General features: G+C 39.5%; 1 protein-coding gene across 1 annotated transcript; it reads right to left on the bottom strand.

Annotated features, from left to right (window-relative positions):
- Positions 1-1,062: 1,062 nt before the first annotated feature.
- On the bottom strand, positions 1,063-18,830 carry HSP90B1 (heat shock protein 90 beta family member 1). Its single transcript, XM_003907060.5, has 18 exons — positions 18,606-18,830; positions 17,558-17,660; positions 16,768-16,909; positions 16,115-16,231; positions 14,769-15,100; positions 11,265-11,376; positions 10,596-10,715; positions 9,414-9,530; positions 7,515-7,652; positions 7,354-7,431; positions 7,163-7,228; positions 6,232-6,501; positions 5,707-5,952; positions 5,144-5,280; positions 2,322-2,400; positions 2,077-2,232; positions 1,591-1,713; positions 1,063-1,357 (listed from the first exon to the last, which is right to left on the bottom strand). The coding sequence occupies exons 1-18, from the start codon at positions 18,652-18,654 to the stop codon at positions 1,328-1,330; spliced, it is 2,415 nt and encodes an 804-aa protein (XP_003907109.2). The 5' UTR covers positions 18,655-18,830; the 3' UTR covers positions 1,063-1,327.
- Positions 18,831-18,867: the final 37 nt, after the last annotated feature.

Below are 18,867 nucleotides of genomic sequence, written 5' to 3'. Positions count from 1 at the left end.
CATCTCAAAAAAAAACCAGTATTAGTAAAATACTCCAAACTATACTCTAGACTCTGGACTTCAGATTTCACCAGCTTTTCCATTTAACACCCTTTTATTTCCAGGGTACCACACTGCATTTATTAATAGTTGTCATGTATCCTTAGTCTTCTGCCATCCATGATTACTTCTCAGCCTGTTTTTCTGAGGAAAATTTTCTGGAAATTTTGAAGAATACTGTTCACATATTCAAAATATGTCTGTTTTTCTCATTAGATTGACATTACAGGTTTTTGGAAACCACAGTACACTTCACATCCTGTCAGAGGGGTACACATCACTGGTGGTATTAACATTGATCACTTGGTTAAGTCTGCCAGGTTTCTCCACTGCAAAGTTACTTTTTCCCTTTCCTATACTCTGTTTTTTAGGAGTCACTTAATCTAGCCCACATTCAAAAAGGAGAGGAAGATTAAGCTCCACCCCATGAAAGGGGGAGTATCTACATACATTTGGAAATCTTTAAGGAAATTCTGTCTTCTCCCTGTGGGAGACTTTTTGAAGTCTTTGGTTTTTCAACAGTCTCAAGCTAAGTTCAAATAATCCTCCTGCCTCAGCTTCCTCAGGAGCTGGGTGGGACCACAGGTGTGTGTCACCATGACTGGCTCAACCTTTTGTTTTAAAATCTTTTCTTGGGAGGCAGAGGTGGATGGATCACAAGGTCAGGAGTTCAAGACCAGCCTGGCCAAGATGGTGAAACCCTGTCTCTACTGAAAATACAAAAAATTAGCTAGGAATGGTGGCGGGCACCTGTAATCCCAGCTACTCGGAAGGCTGAGGCAGAGAATTGCTTGAACCCAGAAGGCGGAGGTTGCAGTGAGCAGAGATGCTGCCATTGCACTCCAGCCTGGGCAAGAGCGAGACTCGGTCTCTTAAAAAAAGAGAGAAGTAAAAAATAAAAAAATCTTTTCTTCATAAGCCTGAGTTACTTTTCTAAGAAAAAGAACCCAAGACACATGATTAAAAAAAAAAAAACTCAGCCAAGTATTAGGCAGTTCTCTGCAAGACAGTCAAGACACTGAGTATTTGGGATCTTTTTTATTTTTATACACATGACAAGATTTTACATCAAGAATAGTCAGTTAAATAGTACAAATTTACATTCATGAGGAATGTTAAAAAAAATTCAACTAAAAAACCCACTTCTTCCTGTGACCCAAAATCCCACATTTTACAGTGCAGAGGAGAAGGGGATTGGTGGGGGGCATCCAAACAAGTCTCTCCCAGAAGAAATGACGTCAATTTCACATTCCCTCTCCACACAGGATCCAAATGGTGAGAGGATAATTTACAATTCATCTTTTTCAGCTGTAGATTCCTGTTGGAAAAAAAAAAAAACAAACCCGGAAGATATTAACAGTTAGCAGAAAAAAAACCCTAGCTGACAAAAGGCTTGTGCATGAAACAGTTTAAATGCTAGTCTGACTTCTGTAAGTTACACAGTCCTAACTTTGCCAGAACTGAAACTCTGTCTTAACTTTGCCAGAACTAAAACTCTGTCCTAACTTTGCCAGAACTGAAAATGCAAGTCACATTCTTGATTTGCTCTACCTTTGCTGTTTCTTGTTCTTCTTCATCTGTTCCCACATCCATTTCTTCGTCTTCGTCTTGCTCTGTGTCTTCTGTCGTGTCTTCTGTTGTCTCTTCAGGTTCTTCTTCGGGCTCATCTTCCACCTAAACACAACATTTATGGGCCCATTAATGCCTTGGATTTATTTCCACTTTGCTCATTTAAATGTATAAAATCATAATTAATGCCACTTCTGTTTATTCAGAACCACAGAGTAAATCCTCTAACTAAATGAACAGCCAAGCTAACAAAAGGAGGCAGGCAAAAAGGAAAGAGGACATAAAAGGAGGACTTAGTTCCTAGTGCAGTGCCTGACACTACAGGGATTCAAACATTCAATAAAATTCTTTCAAAAGGTAGAAATTAGGCAAATGTCTCAAAGCTACATCCCTTAATCATTAGAGGCCTATTCCGAAAGAGCAGAAACAAAGCCAGCCAGCCTCTGTGGGAAGGTTGGGGATACAAACCTTTGCATCAGGGTCAATGTTCAAACTGAGGCGAAGCATTCTTTCTATTCTATCTCCATATGCTTTAGTGTCTGGTAAAAGATATCCTGACCGAAGCGTTGCTGTTTCAAACAAAACCACAGCAAGATCCAAAACTGTTTTATCATCTTCATCTTCCTGAGATGCAAGAAGATGCACTAGATTAATATTGAAAAATACAAAGTATTCATATTAAAAGACAAGCAAGAGGACTACTGTAATACTACCTTAATTCGTCGAAGCATGTCTCTGATCAGCGGGTGTCTGGGATTAATTTCAAATGTTTTCTTCTGACTCGCATAGTAACTGTTAAGAGATAAAAATGAACATTAACAAAACATATCCAATTTTAGGGTTCATACATTTCCCTTATTCTTTCATAATTACAGAGGACAACTCTTGGTAAAAAAATCAAAATGTACTATTGACACTTGAACACTACAGGTTTGAACTTATATGCTATTTTTTTTCCAATACATACAGTCCACCCTCTGTATGTGCTGGTTCAGCAACCAAACTCGGAGAGAAAATACAGTATTCTTGGGATGTGGAATCTGCACACACAGAGCTCCAACTCTTCATATACATAGGTTCCACAGGGCAGACTGGGGGACTAGAATATGTGTGGATTTTGGTAGGGGTCCTAGAACCAATCCCTCTCGCACACCTAGGGATGACTGTACTTTTCCAGTCCACTTTATCTGCGGAGTCAACCAACCTCGGATTGAAAATACTAGAAAGTGCAAAACAAGAAAAAAATAAAAAACCCGATGTAGTATAATAGCTATTTATATAGTACTTACATTGCATTGGGTATTAAAAGTAATCTACAGATTAAAGTACATGGCAAGATGTGCATAGGTTATATGCAAATATGACATGACTTTATATAAGGGACTTGACTCTGTGGATTTTGGTATCCATGGGATGTCCTGGAACCAACACCCCATGGACACAAAGGGATGACTGCACTGTTTCCTTATTTAGTTTTTATAGAGACAGGGTATCACTATATTGCACAGACTGGTCTTGAACTCTTGGCCTCAAGTGATCCTCTCACCTCAGCCTCCCAAAGTGTTGGGATTATACACGTGAGCCACGTGCCCAGCCTGTATTGCTCCCTTTTAACAGGGAAGCAGGGCAGGGAGCAAGTGGACATGGTTAGATGAAAAATGAAATGAACTACTTTATTTACTGATGAGTCCCAAGTACCTGGAGCACCACTGAACAGATGAACTGATTTAATGTCCTGTTTGTTCCCTCTTAGTTTATTCTTACTACCATAATTATAGTTCTGCTTCCCTGAGTTCAGAAAAATCTATGCAGCTTCTGGATGCTGCTCCAATAATAATACTTTCTCCACGATGCCTTCACCAATATGATTCCAAGAAAAATTAACTTCTTTTATCTGAACTCAGTTCCAAATGTATTTTGAATATACCTTCAAAATCCTTAGCATTTTACTGTTAGTTGTGATTATGCTCTCTTCTCTAGTTTACAGCTCTGAGGACAGGGAGGAACCACATCTATCCCTATCCTGGTGTACCCATTATCTATGTAGGGCTCAGATTATGACTTGTCTTTTTTTTTTTGTAAATAAAAAAGAGATGGAGTCTGGCTATGTTACCCAGGCTAGAGCTAGAGTGCACTGCCATTACAGCACACTACAGCCTTGAACTCCCGGGATCAACTGATCCTCTTGCATCAGCCTCCTGAGTAGCTGGGACAACAGGAGTGAGTCACCATGCCTGGCTTTGATTTGTCATTTTCACTAGTCTAAATGTTCCAAAAGACAGAAGTTATGTCTACCTGTGACCATCAGTGCATGGACATAGTAATAAGTGTTCGTGTTTGTTGAATGAAAGGTAACTTCCTGTTAATTAATCATTTCCTGAAATTAATAGGTAGACATGTTTTAAATGGTCCTTGTATTGTTGCAATGGGATATCAGATAAACAGAACACTATTCTCTGCATGAAATTTATAGTTAAGAGATAAGACATAACATGGAATTTTAGAATTGTGACAAAAATGGAGACTACATTTTTGAGAAAAGGTTTTAAGAAGAATCCTGGCCAGGTGCAGTGGCCCATGCCTGTAATCCCAGCACTTTGTGAGGCCTAAGAGGGTGGATCACGAGGTCAGGAGTTCAAGACCAGCCTGGCCAACATGGTGAAACTCCGTCTCTACTAAAAATATAAAAATTAGCAGTTGTGCTGGCAGGCGCCTGTAATCCCAGCTACTCGGAAGGCTGAGACAGAAGAATTACTTGAACCCAGGAGGCAGAGGTTGCAGTGAGCAGAGATCGCGCCACTGCACTCTAGCGTGGGTGACAGAGCAAGACTCCGTCTCGGCGGGGCTGGGAGGAAAGAATCCTTCAGCTAGGCCTTGGGAAAAAAGGATGATGACTAGATAGCATTTCAGAAACACACTCCAGGTGAAAGAACAGAGAATAAAAGCAGGGAAGAAGTCATTTTCAAGGTCATTGCTGTGACATTAAAACATAAACATGAAATATTTCTTGAAAATAAAGAGTACCAAAGACTCACTATACCTCCAGGTACAGGTCCTTGAGTTCAAATACTGTTAATTCACAGGTCCTCTACCATTTACTCTATGAGACATTCTATCTGGGTACCCATAATTTAACGCTTGGAGGTGTGGGGGACGTGATTTGAAATGGACTTAACTCACTTGAGGAATGTTGTCATTAACCTCATGTGCAGCTATTACATTTAAAAATGTAAAATAAATTCAGATATTAGGCTAAGCATATAATCCAATGTAAAAGTAAAGACAATATGCATAACACATTAAGAAAATTCCCATTTACATATCGAATACAATAAAATCATAAAATCATGAGTTAAAGACCTTTTCTTAATCGAATGTAGGAGAAATTCCTTCGTAAACTTGTTGTCTACCTTACACTAGACAGTAGCAGACATTTAAGGCAATTTTACTCTTTGTATTGAAGATGGTATCGTCTCCAAAAGGAAGACTGGGTAAGAGCCAACACCCTGGCAGGGACTTTCCTGAGGATGCTTACTTTGTAGAGATGTCCTTGCCTGTTTGGTACGCTTGTGCTTTCATGATTCTCTCCATGTTGCCAGACCATCCATACTGGCTGGCCACCAAAGCACATGGAGATTCTGTCAGACGCTGAGACACCACAGCCTTTTCAATCTTAGGAAAAGAAATCAAGTCATATAAATTAATATCAACAGGTAAAGTCATTCAGCAATTGTATTTCAACTTTCTAAGACTATCGCTTAAGATCATAAAAATAGCAGGTCATAAAAATAGCTTTTCTTAAGGCTTAGGAGAATTTGTAGGGGCACTTACTTGATAATCTGAATTTTTTAGTCAGAAGTTTAAATATCAGCTTTTAAAAACATAAAACTTAATTTGTAACAACTTAAGTTATTAACAAAGCAGTATTAAACTACTGTGGAAAGTTTTAAGCTTTCTCCCAATAATTTAACTATATTAATTAAATTTTTACCATTCTAATGGTTACAAAGTAACCAGCTGCAGCTTAATTTGTTGACAAAATAACTTTCTCTTAAATGCAGACACTAATATTTCCACAAATTGTAATTTCCACAATACCTTGTCCTTAAGGGCTTTATCTTTCATCCAGTTCAGCAGAGGCTCAAATTCTTTCTCAACTGCTTCACGACTCTCCTTAGTTTTTTCACTTTCATCAAACTTCACTCCTTCCTTGGCAACATTCTGGAACCTCTTCCCATCAAATTCAGGAAGGGCCTGAATGCAGTATTCATCCACAGGTTCTGTGAGGTAAATAACTTCATAGCCCTTTTTCAGAAGTCGCTCAACAAATGGAGAGGATTCAGCCTACAAAATTAAGAGAAGTCACAGAGTTTTCCAAGTCTGGCCCTGGTGTATTTGTTTATCCTAGCAGCTGCTATGTTTATACATTATTAAAACCCAATTTTACAGGTGAAGAATTAAGAGGTTCAGAGAATATAAACAAGCTTCCTGCCAGTGACTGACCAGGGCTTATAATTACTCCAGTTACACATTTAAGTTTTCCTTTTCTCCCCCTCAAGAGTTGGCTGTAAATCCCTAGCTACATTCCAGAATGGCTGACAACGCTTAAAGAGTTCATCTCACCTCTTTTCTGCTGGACCCAGCCATGAAGTAGATTTTGTCTTGTTTTTCCTTCATTCTTTCTACATATTGGTCTAGGCTAGTAATGTCAGTTGGATGATGAGAAGACTGGAATCTAAGAAGTTTAGCAAGACGTGTTCGATTCGAGTGGTCTTCAATCACACCAAGCTTGATGTTGGTACCAAATTCTTTCCAAAAAGTATCATTGTATTTATCATCAGCAATCTTCTTGATCATGTCCAGCGTTTTACGAACAAGCTTCTTCCTAATTACCTAAACACAATGAAAGAATAACTGATTAGAGAAGTTAATCTCAAACTTTTGAGAATGTAAGGTACCCAGGGAAGAGTGTGAAAGACACAAAGATGATATCGTTATTGCCATTTATTGAGGGGCAGGAAATGGTGAAGCACTCCTATGCATTCAGATTGGGCTGAAACTCAGCTGTCTGTGCAAACAGCCACAAGATTGCCTTAATGTTGACATTCTAACCTTAGGACTCACTGATATTCTCTCTCTCTAGGATCTAAATGAAGTGAACAAATATGCTACTTTCAAATACTTTTAAATTTAAAAACTGAAGAATCTTCTAATTATGGAAGTATTGGAGGGGAAGGGTTTAATGAAAGACTTGATAAAGAGGTGGTTATGTGATCAAATCTGGATGACAAAATGTTAATCCTGGACCAGGCAGTGAGCCTATATGGGTGTTCACTGTACAATTCTTTAATTTTTTCTAGATGTTTGAAACTTTGTTATTAAATGCTGGGAGAAAAAGAATCAGATTCTTAGGATCTGATAAGCCCAGAATGAAAGGAAGTTCATCTGAAGAATCACGGACCAGACCCAAAATCTGGTTACTCCACAAATGGAGTCTGTTCTCCGAACCCCAATCAAACAGCCAAGTGGACAGTTTCTTCCTAGAGACACTTACCTTAAGCAGTTTATGTTGCTGAAGAGTCTCGCGGGAAACATTCAAGGGCAGATCATCTGAGTCCACCTTCAGATGGCAAAAGAAAGTTCAGTGAGCAATAAAACCACTGGAAGAAAGCAAAGCCAAACACACTCTACACTGCCAGACCCCTGGCACAACAATCACCCCTTCTCCCAACTTCAGATACTTACCACACCTTTGACAAAATTAAGGTACTTAGGCATCATATCATGGAAGTCGTCTGTGATGAATACACGGCGCACATAGAGCTAAAGAGACCAAAAAAAAAGGTCACTTTCTGGAAATTAAACTTTCACATTTTAAACACAGTATGTACTACTTAAAAACTCACCTTAATGTAATCACTCTTTTTAGATCCATATTCGTCAAACAGACCACGTGGAGCAGATGTGGGTACAAATAAAATTGATTTGAAGGTAACTTCCCCTTCAGCGGTAAAGTGAATGTAAGCCATGGGGTCATCACTTTCCTGTGGAAAGTTGGTATCTTAGTCATTCAAATGACACAGTAGAAAAGCAGTGCAAGAACTAAGCAATGTACTATGTGGTACACGTTCAGTTTAGCAATTAACTAACAAAAAATTTCCCTTACCTGCGAGGGGGAAAAAAAAAGAGAAAGAAAAGGGTGGAATGAAGAAATGACTAGGATTACAATTCTAATTCACTAGATATGGTTGTTTTGATGATGATTGTCAATAACATTATTTCCTAAACTTGCGGAAGGATGGATAAGTTTATGTTTCTTATGTATGAGAGAAGTGAATAGGAAAACCACCACCCTGCCTAAATGACAAAATTATATACAACACTTCAGTGTGCCCTTGAACTACAGTAAGTACTCAAGAACATGTTTCTTCCATGGAACTTAGCTCTAGCAGTGGCTACAAAGATATATGTAAATACCTGTAAAACAAAGTCAGAAATTCTCTTGATCTGCATTATCTATTACTATACCACATAAATGGCTATTAAGCACTGAAATGTAGCTAGTTCAAATTCAGATGTGCTGTTAAGTGTAAAATACATTTTGAAGGCACAGTACAAAGTTTAAAAAGGATGTAAAATGTCTCATTATTAGTTTGTATATTGATTATGTGTTGAAATACTACTATTTGGAGTATGCTGGGTTAAATAAATTATACTATTAACATTTCGTGGTTCCTTTTTTTGTATGCCTTCTAAAAAATTTAAAATCATGTGTGGCTCACATTAATTATATTTCTAATACAGCTGCCTTATATAAAGTAAGTTTATAGACTCTAGGACTTTAGAGTTTATGGAAATCGAAGGCAGAACTGACAGTGTTTTAAAGAGTTGAAATTTAAAGGATATGGAATAGAGAAAAGAACAAATACAGACACAGAATATTAGGTTTTATTTAGCTATGGTTAAGTCCACTAGAGTATTCTACTACTTGTACCAAATGCTGCTGGGGAAACTTTAACTTGAAACAACCTTTATCAATGCTAGTTTTGCATTCTTAAGAGTTACAAGAAGGGATCAGTAAAAGGAAAAAAAAAAAAAAAACAGGCAAGGAAACATAAATTTGGTAATTATTCCTAGGCATAGGATCTCACAATAAGTGTTTGATGTCGTAAGCAAGTTCTTTAAAGATTATATTAAAAGCCACTTAACAACATGATTTCATGTTTTACGGGTTTTGTGGTGGAAATCACACATCTACCTATGTAGGTGGTTCTTAATCTTTTTTTGTCATACAAAACCCTTGGCAAGCTGGTGAAGCCTACAGATGCCTTCTCGAAATAATTTTTTTTTTAAAAACCACATATTACAAAATACACAGCAATAAAAAGGAAACCAATTGTGTTTAAACAGCCAGAAAACTGTTTCAAACATTCTTGATTTTGTAATGTTTCACTATTATATTAACCAAGAGCTAGGACGAATTTTAATAACTGCAGCAATTTTGAAGTAGTGATGAGCATAATAATTCAACTTAAGTAAAAATGGTGTGTTCTGGAAACCAATTACTCTCAAAGACCATCTTTACTGAGATATCAATCTCAAAGGTTCATAAATGTGATTTTACTTACGAGTAGGTCAATAAACCAGAAGCAGACGTATTATAGTTGGCCTAAAGGTCTTTTTTTGAATTTTCTCTCTGGGAAAAAATGGGAATGGACCATCTCATATTCAATGGTCACATACCATACACAATTAAACTAATAGGGTGATTCATTAATAACCAGAAGCTAGGGAATTATATTTACCTTTGAAAATGATTTGTAGAAAGCTTTGTATTCATCTTCTTCTACTTCTTTTGATGGTCTCTGCCATATTGGTTTGATATCATTCATAAGTTCCCAGTCCCAGACAGTTTTTTCAACCTGAAGTTATTATAGTATTTGATTAGTCTCTCTTAGCAGTCACCAAGGTTATCCGAGCAGTAACCATGGCTTCAGTAGATTTCAAAAGACTATGTAAAGCACCAGAGGCCCGGTGTGGTGGCTCACGCCTGTAATCCTAGCACTTTGGGAGGCTAGGGTAGGAGAACTATTTGAGCCTAGGAGTTCAAGACCAGTCCAGGCAACATAGCAAGACCTCCATCTCTACAAAAAACTTTAAAAAATTAGCCAGTCATGGTGGTGTGTCTGTTGGTGGCATGTGTCTGTGGTCCTACCTAGTTGGGAGGCTGAGGTGAAAGGACTGCTTAAGCCTAGGAGTTCAAGGGTGAATGAAGGGAGCTACGATCATGCCACTGCACTCCAGCCGGAGTGGCAGAGACTCTGTCTCCAGATTAAAGAAAAAAAAAAAACAACTCACCAAAGGATACCTGTTATCTGGGAAGGTTTCTGCCAACTGTATCAAAAGCAAAGTATTTTTCTCAATATTTAATTCAAAAAGATAATTGCTAATTGATGAAAAGCCAATTAAGGTTTTTTATTGTTATTTTTAACTAGCAAAAATGTTTCTTGAAAATATTTGTTTTGAGGTTAGAAGGAAATACATATTACATATTCCTATTTCATGACTTAAAGAAATCCAACATTTTACAAAATATTTCTCAACCACCATGACCAATACTTCTTACTCTGCTACCTAAGCAAGCCAGAGAACCATTTTTATAGTTAATCCCTACATGATAAAAAGACAAAAGAGGACTCAGAAAGCTTTTTAAGATTTTAAAATTCCAAACATATAAGTCACCAGTCCCAGGCAATATATAAAAGTCAGAAAATTCTTCATAAAAATGACCTGGGTTTGATACTTAAAACTTTCTACAGGACAATGTACTCAACATACAAACAAAGGTCTTATTTTAAAAGCTGGCTCCATGGACTTAGCACTGGAACTGAAGCTGACTTCAAATCAGCCAGTGCATACTTGGGTTTTCCTGGTTTTGCGTATACATGTTAAACGGTATCTTATGCAGGGAGATGAATCAGACTTACTTTTTTAGTTTTTGGTTTCTTTTCTTCTTCTTCTTCCTCTACTGCAGCTTCATCATCAGATTCTTCTTTCTCTTCTTTTGCTGCTTCTTCTTCCTCCATGGGCTCCTCAACAGTTTCAGTCTGTTGAAATAAAAGAAGAATTATGGTTAAATCCATTTGTTTAACAATTCTGATTTTGTCTACAGAAATATGACATAACATTACAGCTCAAAAAAATAGGTTTTTGCAAGAAAACCCTGAGAGTATCCTTAACATTATAATAGACCACATTTTGCCTTCATTCTTTTTTTTTTTTTTTTTTTGGAAGACAGAGTCTTGCTTTGCTGCCCAGGTTGGAGTACAGTGGGGCAACCTCGGCTCATTGCAACCTCCATCTCCCAGGTTCAAACAATTCTCTTGCCTCAGCCTCCTGAGTAGCTGGGATTACAGGCATGTGCTACCATACACCCAGCTAATTTTTTTATATTTTTAGTAGAGACAAGGTTTCACCATGTTGGCCAGGCTGGTCTCAAACTCCTGACCTCAGGTGATCCACCTGTCTCGGCCTCCCAAAGTGCTGGGATTACAAGCATGAGCCACCGCGCCAGCCCGCCTTCATTCTTTTAGTGTTGAATATTTAAACACGTTGCCAAGGTAATACATAGAAGTTTTTAGTCAATATAGATTTACCTTGCTGCTCCATACATAAATAGGAAAGTTTATGAACTGTGAATATTTTTTGACGAGATTTTTAATTGTATCCAATTCAAGGTAATCAGATGCTTCTTCTTTTAAGACAAGGCTGCAAGAAAAATTTGATGTTTAGAGACACCTAACATTTAGAAGATCCAATTATAAATTCATCTAAATACCATGGTAATAGCCAGCAGTTCAGTGTAATCCAAGATGTCCTAATTATTCGTGTTAACTCTCCATCACCAACAAGGGTTTGTGAGCTAAAATGTAACACATATACAGTAAAGAGAAGAATCTCCTCTACATTACCTCAAGTGGAGAATAACATTAGTTTTAAGTAGAACATTAAGATATCCTCAACCTCCTGAATAGATTGTTTTCATTTCTCAAGGTGAGAAAGCACTGAAATATTCTGGAGAAAAATGGAGTTATGCACTCTCATAGCTCTTACTGTTATTCTAGAAACCTAATGAATATTGTAGATAACTATTCCTAATTAATGAAAACATCTTCCTTAGAAAAGCTAGCAAATTAATCTGGATTATTTATATTTATATCTGCACTATCCAAAATGGTAGCCACTGGGCACATGTGACTTATTTTAAAAAAATGTACAGTTCAGTTCCAGTTACGCTGCCACATTCCAAGTACTCAACAGTCACATGTGGCTAGTGGTTGCCAAAATGGAAAGTGCAGATATAGAACATTTCTACTATTACATAAAATTCTACCGGGCAGTGTGGGGATTACAGGTGTGAGCCACTGTACCCAGCCTAGAACCCACTCAGTAAGTAGTCAGTCCATATCTTGATATTTGTGTTGCCAATTAAGTATAGGAAATGGTCTATCTGTGGTTCCCTCCCTGTCTCAAAAGGCTCATTAGTTTAGTGGTACCTGGCCAGTAAGTAGCCATGATATGACAACAAAGCCTAGTGAGTGACTAGGCCGCTGGTCTCAGAGCACATGTTCTAGTGATTTGGGGATTAAGAGTTCAGTTTTGGATGCAAGTAGAAGCTGCTGGTTAGATATCTTAAGTAGAATCATTTAAAAGGCAATTAAACACATGAACACGGAGCCCAGGAGTGAGACCTAGACAAGGGGTTGGCAAGCTATAGCTGTATAGCTGGCACCCACTAGAAATTTTATTGGGACAATTTTTTTTTTTTTTGGACCTCTGTCACCCAGGCATGATGATGGCTCACTGCAGCCTTGACCTCCTAGGCTCGGCTCAAGCAATCCTCCTACCTCAGTCTCCTGAGTAGCTGGGACTACATACAGGCATGCACCACCATGCCCAGCTAATTTTTGTATTTTTTTTTTTTTTTTTGTGGAGATGGGATCCCACTATGTTGTCCTGTCCAGGCTGACCTCAAACTCCTGGGTTCAAGTGATCCTCCCACCTCAGCCTCCCAATGTGTTGGGATTATAGAGATGAGCCAACACACCTGGCTGGAACACATCCTTATGTATTGTCTATGCCTACTTTCAAGCTAAACAGAGTTGGGACATGTGACAGACCATATAGCTCACAAGCTAAAAATATCTACTACTAGCTGGCTCTTTCTTTTTTTTGTTGTTTTTTCTTTAATCTTTTTTTCTACTAGCTGGCTCTTTTAAGAAAAAGTTTGCTGACTCCTGATCTAGACTAAGAATATAAATTTGAGAACTGAAGATGGAGCCTGAGGCCGTGGCAGTGGATAAGACTACATTAAGGATCATATGGACAATGAGAAAGGGCTGAAACTTAACTTGGAGAAAATGTATGTCAACATTTAAGAAGTGGACAAAGGAAATTTTTAAAAAGATACGCATGGTCATGGAAACTAGGTACTGGATAGGTTGTTACCAGCCATCTTACCTGCATGGAACTGCGCTGTTTAACCTACTTATTCATACAAATGGCTGCCAATTAAGTATTAGGCTTTGGGAATGGAGCTTTCAACAAAATGTTTGCCTTCATGGAACTTATATCCAGATAATTTCACCTGTTTCTTAGTAACCTGACATTAACACCTCTTGGGACATCACTGTCTATCTTTCTTTAGGAATGATTTCCCTATCCTTCTCCAACACCTAGCAGTGCTTAAAAAGAGAGGGCACTGGGGCATAACTCTTAGTGATGCCTCCAAATGAGACCTGGAGATATCAATGTTAGTGACAAAGGCAGGGAAAGGTAAATTGGGAACACAAGTTACAAAAGTACTAAAATGCAGTCATCTAGTTAGTCTTCATTAAAAGAAATCTGCTGCAGTAAAAACAGGAAATGTTACTTTCTAGGATGAAGAAAGTTGGTCACAATGATAAGCATGTGCTTCTTTCCCTTAATGTTAAGAAAATTTAAAACTGAATTAAGAAAAAAAAATAGAAGCTGTAGGCACATTCTGTTACTCACTTAGCAGGAGCTGGCAAGCCAACTGACCTCTGAAATAGAATTTCCTCATCTCCAAGATGGTAAAATTTTAAAAAGGCAAAAAGCTGCCCTGTCTACGTCACAGTGCTACAAGCAAGGAGAGCTACTGTACGGCACTGGCTCTGTCTCATCTATACAAACAACAGTTATTGGCTTAAGAGGGATCTTAATTCGAATTTAAAAACTTGTAACTATCCTTAAGTGACATATTTTACTCCACAGCTTTCACAACTTTCATGAACTTTCTTTAAGCCTTTTATCTCTACAAGGCAGCCGCAGCCCTGGTTGCTATCACTCATCCTGAGTATTTTCAATGGTCCCCCAAAGAGTCTCCCCCTTGACCACTCCTCGCATCCTCCACACCACCTTGAGAATCTTAAAAAGTTCATCACATTCTGGCTGGGGACGGTGGCTCACGCCTGTAATCCCAGCACTTTGGGAGGCCAAGGCGGGCGGATCATGTGAGGTCGGGAGTTGGAGACCAGCCTGACCAACATAGAGAAACCCTATCTCTACTAAAAATACAAAATTAGCAGGGCGTGGTGGCGCATGCCTGTAATCCCAGCTACTCGGAAGGCTGAGGAAGGAGAATCGCTGGAACCCGGGAAGCAGAGGTTGTGGTGAGCCGAGATCGTGCCATTGCACTCCAGCCTGGGCAAAAAGAGCGAGACTCCGTCTCAAAAAAAATAAATAAAAGTTCATCACTTTCCATCCATAACTGCCACTGAGAACTCTCTTCATCTAGTGAGCATGCCTTTATTCAGGATGTTCCACAGACAAATTACTCTTCTAACCTGGGAAACTGACAAACCATGCCTCCTCTGTGGGTACCCAAGAAGCCTTCTCCCCTGGGGGAGCTGCTATTTCCTACTTTGTACCCTCCATATACAACAGCAATCACAAACCTTTGTGCCTGGCCCTTTGCAGGTCCTCAAACATTTCTTCAAGTGATGGTAACCGTTCTGTTTCCTCATTTTATAGGCAGGAAAATTAAGGCCCAGAATAAGTCATTTGCTCAGAGAATAGAACTGGAGAGTCAAGATCCTCACCATGACTATTAATTCTTATTAGGAATCAGTTATACTCACGTAATTGTCGTTCCCCGTCCTAGAGTGTTTCCTCTTGGGTCAGCAATTACCGAAAATTCATTGGAGTCGGACTCCCAGATGTGCTGGGTATCGTTGTTGTGTTTTGATGTGACAATAACCTTATCTGCTACAAGGAAGGCGGAATAGAAACCAACACCAAACTGGCCAATCAATTCAGAAGTTGACTGGCCATCTTCCTGTGCTTCCGTCATCTTGTTTAAAAACTCGCTTGTTCCAGATTTGGCTATGGTACCAAGGTTCTTAACCAACTCTTCTCTGGTCATTCCTACACCGGTGTCTGTGACATGCAGCAGGTTCTTCTCCTTATCACACTAAAAGCAAGACAAGAACCAGACGGTTGTATTTAATATTTACATTACGCCAAGCAAATATTGAGGAACTAACCAGCTTTGGGTCCCATCAATTCCAATACAGAAAACTAAACTGAGATATTTTCCTCTACATAGTTTTTTATGGCCTTTTCTGAAGTGTACATCTTAAAGTAATCTATGTATTTGAGAAAGTATTAATATCAAATGGGCAGACTGGTCTAAATGTCAAGGGTTAGAGGCTGACCTAAATAAAACAAGTCACCTTTGAAGAAAAACAATTCAAGAAAAATAAAATTTTATGTCTTGCCTATTTCTTTAATAGAAAACAAAACAACTTGAATGATTCTTCTATTTGGAATCTGTGATGGATCATTAATATTCTTCACTCAATATTCCTGGCTGTCTGCCTTCCAGAAACCTAGGAGGATTCTACTTTCTCCATTTAAGAATGGCCAAGGCCATGTGACTAGTTCTGGCCAATGAGTTATAAATGGCCAGTGAGTCGTAAATGAGAGCTCTGCTTTCAGGCTGAGCCTTTAATTATAGTAGTATGAGACCCTCTAAGCTTGCTCTGCACCATGGCAACCGTCTACACACTACAGATGGCTGCCCACGCCTCTGTCCCAGCATGGGGATGAAGCAGAGCAAAGACCACAGGCAGACTGTGATCAATGATTTAAGCCAAGGGCTAGCAAACTTTTTCTGTAAAGGGCCACACAGTAAATATTTTAGGCTGTGGGAGACTCATGTTCTCTGTTAAAACAACTTGACTCTGCTGTTGAAACACAGAAGCAGTCACAGATAATAAACAAATGGGCATGGCTGCATTCCAATAAAACTACTTATAAAAACAAGTAAAGTCAGATTTAGCCATAGTTTGCTGACTTTCAAGCCACTGAGGCTTGGGGGTTTTTTGTCATTGCAATATAATCTAGCCTATCTTGACTGATAGGGATCTTCTACCTCTAAGGATTCCTTTTCCTTTAAAAGAAAGAAAAACTGCCTTACACTTACCTTAATTTTAACTGTTAGTTCCTCATTTCCAGAAAGAGCATTTTCATCAGTCAGTGATATTAGCCGTATCTTATCTAAAGCGTCGGAAGCATTTGAAATCAGTTCTCTCAGGAAAATCTAAATGGAAGCCAGAGGTAATACACTTAAGACTATCCTCAAGATACATTAAGATATTCAATTTTATGCCAAACCCATTTTATTTCTTCTCTGTACCTTATAAAAGCACTCTTTAAGGAATTAAGACTTCTTATGGTATAGGAGTGGCTTTATTCTTTTGATTAAAAAAAGGCATAGCTCCTTACACAAAGAACTGTGGCAACTATAAGGGATACATTAGCTGGTAAGGGTAGTAACACTACCCATTTGACAGTGATCTTGAGGTATACAATGCAAGAAGTTTAATTTACGAGACTGCCCTTAGACTCACAACTATTATCAGGCCATGAACCTATTTAGAGGTAAAGGAAAAAGAAAATGTCTGACGCTCCCTTTCTTCCCAGATATCTAGTAACAATTCTTGGACATATTAAGTATTTAAAGGTTGTTAGCTACTTACTCGGTTAGTACATTACTTTTGCAGTAAATGAAGCAAATTTAAGTAAACAAGTATGCCACCATATAGAGACAAAATATTCTAACCACATGTTGCTTACCTCTTTATTTTTATACAATGAATTGATGATAAGTTTCATCATTCTGTTAACTTCAGCTTGAAAGGCAAACTTTTCCGACTTCTCTCTAAGTTCTCTTATTTGCGATGCATTTAATCCATCCAACTGAATAGCTTCTTCCTCTCTAAGGAAATCAGTTAGATAAGCAAATATTGCATGGCTTAGTTCCCTTCAAAACTAGAGGAATTATGATGCGAGCACAGTGGCCTCTAAATATTGTCTTGGGGGTTAAAATGGAAACCCTTATAAAGTATTACTGATATACCATCTCATTATGTTAGCACAGCAGTAGGCTACCTTTAACATTGCACTGGAAATACTTGGTTCTTAAAATTGCCAGAAAAAAAACCCCCAAGTTTCCTCTACTAAAAAGCAAAGTCATACTCATTTATGCTCCACAGTGAGGACTTCAAAACTGTCAATAAATCCCAAGAGGCCAAATTTTAAAATATTGTTCAACTGACAGAAATCCCATTTTTAAACTACTCGGCGTACACAGTTAATGAATATAAATCCAACTGAAACTCTTTTCTAAAGTCTTACAAAGTTCGTGGTGCTAGTATTCTGCAATATAGTTTTCAAAGGAATTCACTCAGTTTTAATCACTCCCAGGGACAAGTTAGGAGGCATGTATGCACACAACTCACCAGGTATTTAAATACAGGGTGTTAGACTTTATCTGGACCTTTGGAGAAGAGATACATAAGAAGTGACCCTAACTCACAAGGTTCACAGGGCTTATCTGTATAGGTAAGTTCAAATGAACACAAACCTCTGTACTACTTCATCATCCGTCCTTGAGCCTTCTCTACTTTTACCCAGATCCTCTTCTACTGTACCATCCACATCAACTTCATCGTCAGCTCTGACCGACCCTGAAGATTTAACACGGGAAAACTCTTCAACATCAAGGAGGATGATCAAATAGGGAAGGGTAGGGGTTGCAAAATTCAGCTAGTAAATAAGGGTGGAGGGGATGAAAGAGTGTATTCCCTGGTTTAAATACCCAAGGTAAAGCCAAGACAGCACATCTATTTAAGTTCTGATGTTGAGGTCCCCAGTAGATTCTGAAATACTGAGGTAGTCACCACTTCTAAACAGCGTGTCTCCGATCATTTATAAATAACGTTAAGCAGACTGACACCAGGTCTCTTCTACAACCACACGTGTTGCGCGCAGGCCGAGCCAAGGCCTCCCAACTGACCAAACCAAAACTTCGGCCTTCGTTATCACAGGTCAGAATGCAAATAGGATTTATGCAATCTCTGGCGAGAGGAACTGAAATTGAGCCCAGAGGCATGAGAAGGGGGCGAAATGTTAAGAACCGAGCTCCAGCAAAACCGAATCAAACACGCTGACACTGCCATTCCGCTGGCCCCAGGCCTCACACTCCCAAGCCAGCATCTTCTTAAGAAAGGACACGCGCTTGCGAGGAGTCGGAGTCTGGGGAATTACCGGACGGGAAAGCTGGGATGGCCGAAGGTAGCGGTGGCCGAAAAAGTCCTCCGGGCGGGGAGGGGGGAGGGACTCTCACAACTCCCGGGGGAGCCAGAGCCCCAGAGAGGCCCCACCCCGAGGTCGCTGAGACCTCCGGGCCAGATATTATTAGATCTGTAGGGGAGTTAGATGATTCTGCTCTCTTTATTTCCAGAGGAAGAAGAGAATAAACGTAATCCCCTGGCCCTCTTTCGAGGAAAGGTGACGTCCCTTGGCCCACCGCAGGCCTCGGGATCCCCCCTCCCAGGTTCAACGCCCCCAGAACCTTCGAGAAGCGGCCGCGTGTGTAGAGGGGGGACGTCTGCTCCTCCAGGATCACTCACCGAAGGTCAGCAGGACGCAGCAGAGGCCCAGCACCCACAGGGCCCTCATGGCGTGCGGCCGGTGAGTCTCAAGTCCCTCTCGATCGCAGGAGCCGCCTCCACCCCCACCCCTAAGCTCGGATCCTCACACCTCCAGCCGCGCGGTCCGCCCACTACACCCCAAGCAGGTCGGGCCGCTTTTCACCCCCACTTCTCGAGGGCGGGGGACGGGAAACATGAACCCACCAATCGCGCCGCACCACGCACCCACGGCACCCAATGG

The sequence above is a fragment of the Papio anubis genome, chromosome 9 (assembly GCF_008728515.1).
Source record: "Papio anubis isolate 15944 chromosome 9, Panubis1.0, whole genome shotgun sequence".
Classification (NCBI taxonomy): Eukaryota; Metazoa; Chordata; class Mammalia; order Primates; family Cercopithecidae; genus Papio; species Papio anubis.
The sequence above is the reverse complement of the archived record's forward strand: the minus strand, read 5'-3'. Positions and strand labels throughout refer to the sequence as shown.